A 14,681-nucleotide genomic window follows, 5' to 3' on the forward strand; every position below is an offset into this window, starting at 1 on the left:
TTTCCCCTCAGAACAATTTCTTCTCCCAGGAATAGTTCTACCCCTATCAAAAATATATCCATCCTCTACACATCATTCCAGCTCTGGTCTCATCATGGCTCCACCAACACAATACTCCTCTCTTCCATTATTTTTCTATCAAAGTGGATATCTGCACTTGTTTCCACATTATATTCCGTTGTCCAACTCTCACACATTCACTTAGCCTGTCTTTTTTCCTGAAAGCTCTCCACATCCTCCTCTTGCCAACTACTTTGTTTCTGCATCATACTTTAATCTGTTACTCTACAAAGTAGAAACATAGAAAATAGGTGCAGGAGTAGGCCATTCAGCCCTTCGAGCCAGCATTGTCAATCAATATGATCATGGTTGAACAGTTTTTCCTCATCTCATTCCTAAATGGTCGACCCCTTATTCTTAAAATGTGACCCTCTGGTTCTGGACTCCCCCAACACGGGGAACATTTTTCCTACAACTAGCCTGTCCACTCCCTTAAGAATTTTATATACTTCTATAAGATCCCTTCCCATCCTTCTAAATTCCAATGAATACATGCCCATTCTTTCATCATATGTCACTCCCGCCATCATGGGAATTAACCTCCCCCTCATTGCTCTCCCTCTCCCCTCCTCCCTCATTCTCCCTCTCCTACCCCCTCCCTCTTTCCCTTCCTCCATTGCCTTTCCCTCCCTCCATCATCTCTCCCCTCTTCTCTCGCTCCTCCCTCATCCTTCACTCCCTCTCTCATTCCCCTCAATTATCCCTCCTCCCTCACCCATCTTCCCTCATTCCCCCATCTCTCCCTCTTTCCCCTCTATTATCTCACACACACATCCCCCCTATCTCTCTCCCTCAGCCCACTCTGACTCTCCGCCTTCCCCCGGGTTCCATCTTTCAAGATGCCAGGAAACAAATAAAAACTGGAAATGTAAATATTCAGCATATCAGCAGCATCCATCCAAACTGACACTACCCACTTAATGTTCCTGCCAGCTGAACTTCTATCTCTCCTATCTTTGTTATCCTCTATTAAGATTAAAGTTTAAAGCAGATTTATGAGGTACATTATTCACACATAAAGTAGTTGGTATCTGGAATGAGATGCCAGAGGAAGAGGTGGAGGTGGGAACATTAACACCATTTAAAAGGTATCTCCACAGGTACTTGAATGAGTAAGTCACAGGGTGATGTGGAACTAATTCAGATTCAGATTCAAACGTTATTGTTATTGTGCAGTGTACAGTACAGAGAGAACAAAATGCAGTTAGCATCTCCCCAGAAGAGCGAACATAGAATATGAGCAATAAATATATATACGTACATACAGTCGTTGTAGTGCAATTTTGTTTTCTGGGGGAAGGGGGGGGGGGGGTCCGGCAACGGAGAGACCTGTAGCGCCTCCTGGGTGGTAGGAGGGTAAACAGACTGTGGCTGGGATGAGAGCAGTCCTTGACAATACTGCTCGCCCTTCGCAGACATCGCTTGCTTTGGACAGACTCAATGGAGGGGATTGAGGAACCGGTGATGCGTTGGGCAATTTTCACCACCTTCTACAGTGCTTTTCGGTCGGAGCCAGAGGAGTTGCCTTACTGTGATACAGTTGGTAAGGATGCTCTCGATGGTGCAGCGGTAGAAATTCACCGGAATCTGAGGAGACAGATGGACCTTCTTCAGTCTCCTCAGGAAGAAGAGACGATGGTGAGCCTTCTTGACCAGAGTTGAGGTATTGTGGGTCCAAGAGAGATCATCGGAGATGTTGACCCCCAGAAACCTGAAGCTGGAAACACATTCTACATCCGTCACGTTAATATGGATGGGGGTGTGCGTGCCGCCCCTAGACTTCCTGAAGTCTACAATGAGCTCCTTGGTCTTCTTGGAGTTAAGGGCCAGGTTGTTGTCAGCGCACCATGCTGCTAGGAGCTGGACCTCCTCCCTATAGGCCGACTCATCGTTGTTGCTGATGAGGCCAATCACCTTTGTATCATACTTGATGATGGTGTTAGTACCATGTACAGGTGTGCCGTCGTAGGTGAAGAGGGAGTAGAGGAGGGGGCTCAGCACAGAGCCCTGTGGAACGCCGGTGTTCAGGGTGAGGGTTGAAGAGGTGTGCTTGTCTAACCTAACAGACTGGGGTCTGTTGGTTAGAAAGTCCAATATCCAGTTGCAGAGGGAGGGTTCGATGCCCAGGTCGCTGAGTTTGGTGATCATTTTTGAGAATATAATGGTGTTGAATGCTGAGCTATAATCGATGAACAGCATTCTTACGCAGGTGTCTCTGTTGTCGAGGTGCGAGAGGGCGGAATGATGTGCTGTTGAGATGGCATCTTCCGTACTCCTGTTCTTGCGGTAGGCGAACTGATAGGGATCCAGTGTGGGAGATAGGCAGCCTTTGAGGAGTGCCAGGACCAGCCTCTCGAAGCACTTGGTGATGATGGGAGTAAGTGCAACTGGGCGGAAGTCGTTGAGGCTCGCCGCAGTGGAGTGTTTCAGGTAATTCAGGTAATATCCACGTGATCAAAGACCCACACCACCCTGGCCACATTATCTCACTGCCACTAATGGGAAGAAGGCACAGATGCCTGAGAAACATTTTTCCAGATGCCTCCCATCAATTATCAGACTCCAGAAACACCCTAAACTACCCAACCTCAGCACCGAAGTACAATGGACTACTAAGATTGCACTAAGATAGTTTGGCTTGCATTAAGATAGTTGAGTTAACTAAAATGTAGGGAATATTGGCACTGGAGGAGATGCCAGACAGCTTACCCCGAGGCGTTTATCACCATAGCTAGTGACTTCAAAAGCCAACCTGAAAAAAAATAATTCCCAAACTTCCATCAACATGTATCCTGCAGTACCAGAGGATTAAACACCCTCGACCACTGCTTACGACCGTCAAAGATGCCGATCGCTCTATCCCTCGCCCTCACTTCGGGAAATCCGACCATTCAGCAGTGTTGCTTCATCCTGCATACAGGCAGCAACTGAAGAGAGCACCCCCAGAGGTGAGGACTGCACAGAGCTGGTCTGGGGAGGTAGTTCTCCCCTCTAATCTCTCTCTCCCCCTCCCTTCAACCCCCCTCCCTTTCCCCCACCCCCCTTCTCTCTCTCTCCCCCCTTCTCTCTTCCCCTCCACTCTCTCCCTCTCCCCTCCCCCCTCCTCACACCTCCCCCTCCCCTCTCTCCCTCCCCCCTCTCCCACCCTCCTTCTCGTCTCCCCACTCTCCTCCCCTCCCCATCCTCATCCCCCTCTTTCTCCCTTCCCCCCTCCCCCGTCCCTCCACTCCTCCCCCTCCCCCATCTCCGCCCCTCCCCTCCCCTCCCTCCCTCTCCCTTCTCCCCCCCCCTTCATTCGGGGTTGGCTCAAGAGTCACTCGGGAGACGAACTTGGAACATCGCGGAAATGACAAGTAAAAGGCAAACTTGTTATACCAGTGGAAATTCGGTTAAACTCTTGATCATACACTTGGAATCTCGTACACAACCACGAGTCTTTCACTCGGGGTACCTCGTGGGTCAGCTCGCAGCGTGAGACAGGGCTATAAAGCAGCAACTCTACCATTGCGCTACTGTGCTGCCCTTGACATAAAAGATTTTCACTGATATTTAAGCATCTAATCTTAGTCAAAATTAAGATTTTGATGGCAGAAAATCTTACATCAGGTTTCAAATTGTGCTCATGGTTTTGCTATTGATGCAGTCACAAAATCATGGATCTTTATCAGTAATAAGATGCAGAAATGTTCATTATTGTATAATTCAAGTAATATTGGAGGTACAAGGAATTGAAGAAAACCCTGAACCATCAAATCAGCAACTTTTCAGCCACATATAATATATACCTTGATCACAGGTCTCGCACTCAAAACATTTTTCGAACCCATTTGGAAGATCAATATATTCTCCAGCTGCACATGGCTTACATGCTGTGACAGTCCGAACAGTGCAGTGTTTAGCAACCATACTCCCTGCAACAAAACAAAATGTGTACATTGGAGAACAAAGTCAGGGAATCACAATGCTTATCCTGCTATAAGGAAACCAGCTACAATGTTGTTTATTGCAAAGAAACTGTTTAAACACTGCTATCCCAGCTTATTGAATCATAGAGCTGCATTGCATTGAAACAACCCTTTGACCCACCTTGCCTATGCCAACCAATTTGACATATCGGTTTAGTATCATTTATATTTAATTCTATAGCCGGTTCTGGCTTTTCCAGATAAAGAGTCCTCAAGGACGTTGTTACATAAGCACATCAAGGGTGGGGTCTTTTTCTTTTGCAGTGACTGGGTATTGTGAATTACTTGATTAATATCTGGTTGTGTCGGTTCGGTGGCTGCTGAGGCTGGTGAAATTCACAGAGCAAACACCTGAGGCTCTCAATGCTACCGTGAATGTTTTTCCCATCTTTAGTGGACACAGTTCCCATTATCTAATAAAACTTCATACGTTTTTGAAGAGGCTTCGCTTCGCTCCTTTTATATGCCCACCTGTGCATTCAGAAAGTATTCAGATCCCTTCACTTTTTCCACATTTTGTTACGTTACAGCCTTATTTTAAAATGGATTAAATTATTTTTTTATCATCTATCTACACACAATACTCCATAATGAAGAAGCGAAAACAGGTGTTTAGAAATGTTTGCAAAGTAATTAAAAAGAAGTCTTCTTAGGTATGATGCTACAAGCTTGCACACCTGTATTTGGGTAATTTCTCCCATTCTTCTCTGCAGACCCTCTCAAGCTCTGTCAGGTTGGATGGGGAGCGTCAATGCACAGCTATTTTCAGGTCCCTCCAGAGATATTTGATCGAGTTCAAGTCCGGGGTCGGGCTGGGCAACTCAAGGACATTCATAGACTTGCCACGAAGCCACTCTTGCATTGTCTTGGCTGTGTGCTTAGGGTCATTGTCCTGTTGGAATGTGAACCTCCGCCCCAGTCTGAGATCCAGAACGCTCTGGAGCAGATTTTCATCAAGGATCTCTCTGTACTTTCCCTTTCCCTGTTCATCTTTCCCTCAATCCTGACTAGTCTCCCAGTTCCTGCCGCTGAAAAACGTCCCCACAGCATAATGCTGCCACCACCATGCTTCACCGTAGGTATGGTATTGGCCAGGTGATGAGCGGTGCCTGGTTTCCTCCAGACGTGACACTTGGCATTCAGGCCAAATAGTTCAATCTTGGTTTCATCAGACACGAGAATCTTTATTTCTCATGGTCTGAGTGTCCTTTGGGTGCCTTTTGGCAAACTCCAAGCGGGCTGTCATGTGCCTTTTACTGAGGAGTGGCTTCTGTCTGGCCACTTTACCATAAAGGCCTGATTGGTGGAGTGCTGCAGATATATGCAGATAATGGAGTGCTCCATTTCTCAGTTTGGCCAGGCAGCCAGCTCTATGAGGGTCCTGGTGGTTCCAATGTTCTTCCATTTATGAATGACGGAGGCCACTGTGCTCTTCGGGATCTTTTAAATGTGATATTTCAGTTATCTCTTTTTAATCACTTTGTAATAATTTCTAAACACTTGTTTTCACTTCTTCATTCTGAGGTTTTGTATGTAGATTGATGATAAACAAAATTAATTTAATCCATTTTAAAATAAGGCTGTAATATAACAAAATGTGGAAAAAGTGGTCCGAATACTTTCTGAATGCACTGTACTTAAACCCACAGAATGCAAAACAATTTGCTCCAGGAGTCTGCTGTTATGCCTGCAAATGACATGCCTATCCCATCTGAAAAACTGACTGTAATTATGGAGCTGTTAACCTGGTAACGGATGGTGCTGTTAGATTGTTCATCCTACCAGTTGATTCAAAGGAACTTGCAGAGACAGATCCAAAGCTTTGATGTGGTGGCTGCAGTTAGTGTTTGCCACGGAAGAAGCAGCACTCACTGCTCCCTTGTTCACCATCAGCTTTGTGCCAGGTTTATGGTGTTAATCTTCAAACCCTCTCTTCCATTGGCAAACGTTACCTTGTTGTACTGAAGGTTATGGCCAACTCATCACTGATGTCTATTTTCATGGAAAGCCGGCCCTATACTAAACAACAGCAGATGTTTGAGTTGTAATATGGAGGAAGTAATGATTTCAAGCCACTTTTGACAAGTGAAACCCTTAAGCCATGGAAGTTCAATTTTTTGTTTTTTCATTCCACTGATGCTGCATACAGGATTTTAAAAGTTTTCTTCCTTCCCCTGTATCCAACTTTCTCACTTTCCAATCTTTATTTTGCTGCTGATGTCCACGGTTGTTTAATCTTATAATTGGAGAATAATTATCTTATGATAATTATTATGATCAGGATACACAAAAAAGTGCAAGCAAGTTGGTGCTTTATCTGCATTTTCAGGGCACGAGTTAATAGTGACGGCCATGTCCATTTCAGGATTACCCAATTTAACCACCCGGGGGCCTCAGTGAGGATTCAACACAAAATATATGTAAAAAATTGAGCTAGTTGATCAAGGACAGAGGTCCATGGGCTGCTGGATCATAGCAAGAGGCCATTTAAGAGATGTGCAAATGGACAGGCAGGCCTCGGGGCTGGACATTGGTTTATGTCAGGGACTCTCAGGGCAATCTCTGTGGTCCAGCACTGGTTGGGTCTCTCAGTGCCAGTTTCAACCCATATAGTCATTACATCCTTTGAGAAATGACATGTGAAAAAATTCTGATGTACAAAAATATTAAACCAAACTTTCAATATTAAAGGTATATTTCTCATATGATAAGGGTAACATCATTAATGAAATAAAATATCATTTATGACATGATTTACTTTAACAAAATCATATGTGCAGCACATACAAACGTAAAAGGAAATGACTTTTGTTAGCATTGTGGTAAAGAATGTATAAAATATTGGTTATCACTTACCAGCTGAACACAATGAGCAGCAGACACCATTATGTTTATATTTCCTTCGATTACACGCAGTTACTTGTGAAAGTTGACAAATCAGTAACAGAATGAAGTAAATCTGCAATTAAACATTTAAATACAAAGGTTAATAAAATTTGAAAAAAATGGGAAAAATAGTTAGACCGTGAAATTTCAAATATATTTTTTTTATATCACTCTGCAGTGTGTAGCTGTACAGCAGTACTGTTTTCCATCGGATAATCAGCACCATTTTATGGCAGGTTTTCAATCTAGAGAATTACAGTCTTTTGGGGGATTGATGCAAAATACTATTTATAGCCAGGCATAAAATTGTAAGTGCATACTTACTCTTGTCCTTGTCATTTTACAGGAAATGCTGTGGAAAAGAAATAGAATAAAAGAGCTGTTATGTTTTTTCGCATTGAAAGACAAAAACAGTCCCAACTTTTGGCTTCTCCACCCCTTAACACCTTCCAGGGAGACCATTCCGTCCACAACTCTTGGTTCACATCCCTTCCCACCAAAACCACCTCTACAGAGGTACTTTATCTTGCCATCTCAGGAGGTGTAATACCTGTCCTTATACCTCCTCCCTCAACTCCTTCCAGGGACCCCAAAATTCCTTCTTGGTGAGGCAGAGATTCACATGCAACTCCTCTAACCTACTGCACCCAGTTTTGGGTAGACAAAGTGTACTCAGCGACTGTTTCACTGAACAAGTGCTCAGTCTGCCAAGGCCTATTGGAGTTCTCGATTGCTAATCAATTAAACTCCCCTTCATCTTCTGTCCTGGGCCTCCTATATTGCCAGACCACGTGCAAATTAGAGGAACAGCACCTCATATTTTGCTCGAACTTACAACAACTTACAACAATATAACTTACAATCCAGTGGTATGAATGTTGAATTCATTTTAGGCAACTTCATCTCCACTACAATCAGTCTGAAAAAGGGTCCCCACCCAAATTGTCACCCATGCATGTATCTCTGGAGATGCTGCCTCTATATTTTGTGTCAGCAGTTCCTTTTTATTATTACTCTGGGCTTTCTATGATCTGGGGGATCTATGGAGGATATCGTGTGTAACATTTTAAGATAAATATCCTGACCACAATAAACTGAAAGAATGCAAAGACTTTGTATTTGGCTAATTTAATCCTTTTATTTGACAGGAAGGAAAGACTTATTAACATTAGCAGAGTAAGAAATGAAAAGCTAAAACTACTTTGGCTTAATTATCTGAAATGTTACTATCACTAGAAAGGCGATGACACTACAGGTACACAACCTTTTATCCGAAAGCCTTGGGACCAGACACTTCTCGGATTTCGGAATTTTTCGGATGTCGGAATGGAAGATTTTTAGCCTAGATTAAGTAGATAGCGCGGGCGGCTTGAAAAGTCTGCAGCGGCTGCCTCCTCCCCGGAGACCGGGGAATCATTGCTTAAATGTTAGTCAGTTAGTTTGGAGGGCTTTTATGTGGTGAAGGGGGGGGGGTGAATGGGAAAACTTTAATTCTTAGTCCCCTACCTGGTCGGAGAGGCGGGGAGCAGGCAATGCCTTGCTGGGTCGTCGTGCGGTAAGCTCCGGAGCGCTGTGGCCGCCGACTGCCAACATCGCGGAGCTGGGGCTGCGGGCATCCGGCCGTGGACGGCACTGGATTTGGAGCACCGCGGAGCCAGGGATTGATTTTGCCGGGGTCCGAGCTCCAACCGCCGCCGCCCGCAGCCCCAGCTCCGCGATGTTGGGAGTCGGCGGCCACAGCGATCCGGAGCTTACGGCACGGCGACCCGGAAAGGCATTGCCCGCTCCGCGCCTCTCCGACCAGGTAGGGGACTAAGAATTAAAGTTTGCCCCTTCAACACCCCCAACCCCACCCCCACCCCCACCACCACCACATAAAAGCCCTCCAAACTAACTGACTAACATTTAAGCAATGATTTACAGATGTTTAAGTGTCTCCCCGGTCTCCGGGGAGGAGGCAGCCGCTACAGTAGTACAGACCTAGGTTGACCGTGGGTCGTTTCGGGTCTTTGGTGTGCAGACGACATCCTGGAAAAAATGTCCGGTTTTCGGAGCTTTCCGGTTTCCGGAATTTCGGATAAAAGGTTGTGCACCTGTATTACCTTTTTCATCTCTTCACTTCTTGTACCTGAAAACAAAAGGAAAATGTAAATATATTTCTCTAAGGAATCTATGGATTTGACATGTATTTGTTCGCACTAGCACATGAGCAATAACGGAAAAACTATCAAATTTTCTAATTTCTGAAAAGGATTGATCAGAGAAGCCCTGGACTATTAATTCTGACATCACCAGATCTCCCTCCGGATTAATCTTTGACACTTTCCAAATCATACCAAGCCTCATAGAGTTTTCCTTCTGTTTATCCTGTCTCCAATTGAAGTACAAAACCATGGAAATAACAACAGAAAGTTTCTCTCCCTTTGTCGGCATCTCCTCCCACCAGTCTCTTGTAAGGACATTTTCTTTCCTCTCGGTTTCTTGGCTTTGAAAGCTTTCAATACGAATATCCCAACCAAGCTAATCTCCAAACCCGTGGAACTTGGAGTCAGCACTCGTCTCTGCAACTGGACCCATGACTTCCTGAACAGCAGACCACAATCAGTGAGGATAGGTGACAAATCATCCTTTCCTTTGATTCTCGACACTGGTGCCCCACAAGGATGCGTTCTCAACCCCTTATTATATTCCCTAGACAGTCATGACTGTGCAGCCAAATCCCAATCCAACTAAATCTACAAGTTCGCAGACAACACCACCAAAGTGGGTTGGATATCGAATAATGATGAGATAATAATGATGAGTGCAGAAAGGAGATTGAGAATCTTTTAACTTGTTGCCAGGACAACAACCTCTCGCTCAGCAAGATAAAGAAGATTGTGATTGACTTCAGGAAGCAAAACAGTACACACCCTCCAGTGTACATTGATGGCACCGAAGGCATTGATGGTCGAAAACTTCAAGTTCATAGGAATAAATATCACCAGTAATTTTTTCCTGGACAAGCCATATCGAAGCTTTAGCCAAGAAATCACACCAACGCCTCTACTTCTTATAGAAGGCTTAGTAAGTTAGGCATGTTCCCACTAACCCTCACCAACCTCTACAGGTGCGCTGCCGAAAGCATTTTGTCGGGATGCATCACAGCCTGGTTTGGGAACAGCTCCATCCAAGACTGCAAGAAATTGCAGAGAGCCCAGACCATTGCACAAACCAACCTCTCTTTCATTGACTCCAACTACACTTCACGCTGCCTTGGCAAGGCCACCAGCAGAATCCAGGACCAGTCTCACCCCTTCCTCTTCTCCCCTCCGGCAAGAAGTACAGACATTTGAAAACACACTTCCAGATTCAGGAAGTTCCTTCCCAGCTGTTTATCAGACAAGTGAATGGACATCTCATCGTCTATCTATACATTTGTTGTTTCATGTCACAGCTGTGTTCTTACACAACGGAATCCTTGCACCTTGGATACCAACACGATTCATACAAATGACATTTCAGTGCTGCATTTTTTGTTTATTAAACAATTATATGTTAACACCCAGCTCCATACAATGTAGGGATATTATTTTCTTGATAAATTCTTAACAAATGGTAAATTGCAAATTTGCACACAGCTTCAGAAACACGCATTTTCATCCCATCCTTCCTCCACCATACTAACTGAATGAGTTTCATACTTTCCAACTACTGTAAAAACTCTTGTTATTATGGACCTAAAGTGGGAGTAGATTATATCAAACATTACAACATTTTAAGTAATTGGGAATGTGGGCTGAAGAATAATTGCTGGATTGTTTTTTTTGTTTTTTTTAAAACACCCCATTTCTTGGACTATACTTTCCCTTCAAACCACCTGCTCCAATCAACTTTAGCAAGTTCCTGTCTAATATCAAAGTTGGCCTTGCCCCAATTTAGAAATTTAAACTTGTGGGACCGCCCTGTCTCTATCCATAATTATCTTAAACTAAACAGAACATTGGTCGCTGGTCCCAAAAAGCTCATCCATAAACACTTCACCATCCACTTGCCCCTCCCAATTATCTAAAACTAGATCAAGCTTTACCCTCTTCCATGTAGGGCCCTCTACATATTGCCTATGGAAACTTCCCTGTCTCGTCGTTTTGTTCGATAACATTCAGTCAGCATTGGGAAATTTAAAGTCCCCTACTGTGGCAACCTTATTAGTCCTGCACTTGTCTGCAATCTCCTGGCATATTTGCTCTTCTAATTCCTGTTGACTATTTCGTAGCATCTAGTACACAAACAAGTTGGTCATCCCTTTCTTATTTCGCAGCTTCACCCATCGGTATAAACTGACACCTGCTGTTCCTTCCTAAAGAAATGCAACTGTCACTTTGTGACTCATTCCGAAGTGGACGGGACCGACGCAGTTTGGGCGCCTCCCGCAGCCGTGTTACTTCCTACAGAAATGTTTTTACTGTTCTGTTTATTTGGGGAATTGCAAAGACGTCGCTCTGCTGAAGTTACCTTCTTCCTGATCTGAAGAAAGGTGGCGATCTGAAACACATGTGTGTCCGCTCTTCACAGATGTCGCCTGACCCGCTGTTATCCTCCAGCACTTGGTTTTTCACCTCCCTGCTGTTTACAATTGCGGTTTACAATTCCTCCCAAACGCTCAACCTTCACAGTGCCTTAATGTTGAAGAAGGGGATTTGGTGGGTTGCGTTTCAGATAGTTTAAGGCGCCTTGCACTTTTGTACCGAAGACAGACACAAAATGTAGGAGTTAAAACTCAGCGGGACAGACTCTGATATATATAGACCTCCTTCAGACTTCCTACACATTAGACGTTTGCGCCGTGGTTGGGATGGATGGGAGCGGGGATTTCCACCGGCGCAAAGACCTAAAGTTTGCGTTGAGTGAACTGTGTTCTTACACCGGCGTTTTGTGAGAGTGGTTGTATCCCAGCTTCAGCTCAACCAACGTCGGTCACATTATCCGGACAGGCATCGGGTGATCGTGAGCTAATGTGAGGCATCGGCGATACTCTGGAATCGAGGAGGCAGCGCCCAACCCGGGGACTAGAGGTGTCAGTTCTTCCAGCGGCGAAGCACCAGTTACCGCGGGTACTCAAAATTGCTGGAGAAATTCAGCGGGTGCAGCAGCATCTATGGAGCGAAGGAAATAGGCGACGTTTCGGGCCGAAACCCTTCTTCAGACCAGTTACCGCGGGCCGCTCACCTGTTGGGCGTTGCATCCTCGACCCCGCTGCTCTGGAGAAGGTCTCACCGCCCCTCTGTGTCCCACTCCTTCCCTGTGTGTCCCGACCCCCCGCCCGCACCCCGACACCGAGTGACTTACTGCGGGGAGCGCGCATCCTGCAGCGGGGAGACGAGGCGCTGATGGCGGGAGACCAGCTTCACAGCGGCGTTGGTGCTGAACACGGATCCATGATTGTGAACGACGTCATGGACATGGAGGCTGCAGCTTTCACTTTGTGACTGTTCCCCAAGTGGGCGGGAGTACGCAGTTTGTGCGCCTCCCCGCAGCGGAGCAAGATAGACCACTCCTCCGAAATCCAATGGAGTGACGTGTAGCCACCACCCCTCTTTCTGTTGGTACACAAAATTGCTGGGGAAACTCAGCGGGTGCAGCAGCATTTATGGAGCGAAGGAAATAGGCGACGTTTCGGGCCGAAACCCTTCTTCAGACTGATGGGGGGTGGGGAAAGAAATAAGGAAAAAGGGAGGAGGAGGAGGAGCCCGAGGGTGGGCGGATGGGAGGGTGGGAGGAGACAGCTAGAGGGTTAAGGAAGGGGAGGAGACAGCACGGGCTAGCCAAATTGGGAGAATTCAATGTTAATGCCATAAGGACGCAAGGACCCCAGACGGAATATGAGGTGCTGTTCCTCCAATTTCCGCTGTTGCTCACTCTGGCAATGGAGGAGACCCACTTCACCACCAACTTCCATCCGGCACTCCAATACACCTGGACGATTTCCGACACTTCCCTACCATTCCTTGACCTCACCATCTCCATCGCAGGGGACAGACTCCTGACCGACATACATTACAAACCCACTGACTCACATGGCTATCTGGACTACACGTCTTCCCACCCTGCCCCCTGTAAAGACTCCATCCCCTACTCCCAATTCCTCCGCCTACGCCGCATCTGCTCCCAGGATGAGACATTTCATACCAGGGCATCGGAAATGTCCTCGTTCTTCAGGGAACGGGGATTCCCCTCCGCCACCATAGATGAGGCTCACACCAGGGTCTCATCCATACCCCGTAACACTGCTCTCTCTCCCCATCCCCGCACACGCAACAAGGGCAGAGTCCCTCTGGTCCTCACCTTTCACCCCACCAGCCGGCAAATACAACACATAACCCTCCGCCATTTCCGCCACCTCCAACGTGACCCCACCACTCGCCACATCTTCCCATCTCCCCCCATGTCTGCCTTCTCGTCGTTTTGTTCGATAACATTCAGTCAACATTGGGAAATTTAAAGTCCCCTACTGTGGCAACCTTATTAGTCCTGCACTTGTCTGCAATCTCCTGGCATATTTGCTCTTCTAATTCCTGTTGACTATTTCGTAGCATCTAGTACACAAACAAGTTGGTCATCCCTTTCTTATTTCGCAGCTTCACCCATCGGTATAAACTGACACCTGCTGTTCCTTCCTAAAGAAATGCAACTGTCACTTTGTGACTCATTCCGAAGTGGACGGGACCGACGCAGTTTGGGCGCCTCCCGCAGCCGTGTTACTTCCTACAGAAATGTTTTTACTGTTCTGTTTATTTGGGGAATTGCAAAGACGTCGCTCTGCTGAAGTTACCTTCTTCCTGATCTGAAGAAAGGTGGCGATCTGAAACACATGTGTGTCCGCTCTTCACAGATGTCGCCTGACCCGCTGTTATCCTCCAGCACTTGGTTTTTCACCTCCCTGCTGTTTACAATTGCGGTTTACAATTCCTCCCAAACGCTCAACCTTCACAGTGCCTTAATGTTGAAGAAGGGGATTTGGTGGGTTGCGTTTCAGATAGTTTAAGGCGCCTTGCACTTTTGTACCGAAGACAGACACAAAATGTAGGAGTTAAAACTCAGCGGGACAGACTCTGATATATATAGACCTCCTTCAGACTTCCTACACATTAGACGTTTGCGCCGTGGTTGGGATGGATGGGAGCGGGGATTTCCACCGGCGCAAAGACCTAAAGTTTGCGTTGAGTGAACTGTGTTCTTACACCGGCGTTTTGTGAGAGTGGTTGTATCCCAGCTTCAGCTCAACCAACGTCGGTCACATTATCCGGACAGGCATCGGGTGATCGTGAGCTAATGTGAGGCATCGGCGATACTCTGGAATCGAGGAGGCAGCGCCCAACCCGGGGACTAGAGGTGTCAGTTCTTCCAGCGGCGAAGCACCAGTTACCGCGGGTACTCAAAATTGCTGGAGAAATTCAGCGGGTGCAGCAGCATCTATGGAGCGAAGGAAATAGGCGACGTTTCGGGCCGAAACCCTTCTTCAGACCAGTTACCGCGGGCCGCTCACCTGTTGGGCGTTGCATCCTCGACCCCGCTGCTCTGGAGAAGGTCTCACCGCCCCTCTGTGTCCCACTCCTTCCCTGTGTGTCCCGACCCCCCGCCCGCACCCCGACACCGAGTGACTTACTGCGGGGAGCGCGCATCCTGCAGCGGGGAGACGAGGCGCTGATGGCGGGAGACCAGCTTCACAGCGGCGTTGGTGCTGAACACGGATCCATGATTGTGAACGACGTCATGGACATGGAGGCTGCA

The 14,681-nt window shown here is 46.5% G+C and overlaps 2 protein-coding genes across 2 annotated transcripts in view; both read right to left on the minus strand.

Annotated features, from left to right (window-relative positions):
- The window catches only part of LOC116990376 (tumor necrosis factor receptor superfamily member 5-like), a 120,243-nt gene extending 111,177 nt beyond the window's left edge, over positions 1-9,066 (minus strand). Inside the window, exons 1-3 of the mRNA XM_033047994.1 lie at positions 9,014-9,066; positions 6,882-6,984; positions 3,846-3,971 (exon numbers count right to left, since the gene is read on the minus strand). Coding sequence (XP_032903885.1) covers positions 3,846-3,971; positions 6,882-6,984; positions 9,014-9,022 — 238 coding nt within the window. The 5' untranslated portion in view covers positions 9,023-9,066. The remainder of the gene's footprint in view (positions 1-3,845; positions 3,972-6,881; positions 6,985-9,013) is intronic.
- Positions 1-14,681, minus strand: part of LOC116990372 (tumor necrosis factor receptor superfamily member 5-like) — a 167,480-nt gene that overhangs the window by 10,966 nt on the left and 141,833 nt on the right. The window lies entirely within an intron of this gene.

Source organism: Amblyraja radiata, chromosome 31 (genome assembly GCF_010909765.2).
Source record: "Amblyraja radiata isolate CabotCenter1 chromosome 31, sAmbRad1.1.pri, whole genome shotgun sequence".
Classification (NCBI taxonomy): Eukaryota; Metazoa; Chordata; class Chondrichthyes; order Rajiformes; family Rajidae; genus Amblyraja; species Amblyraja radiata.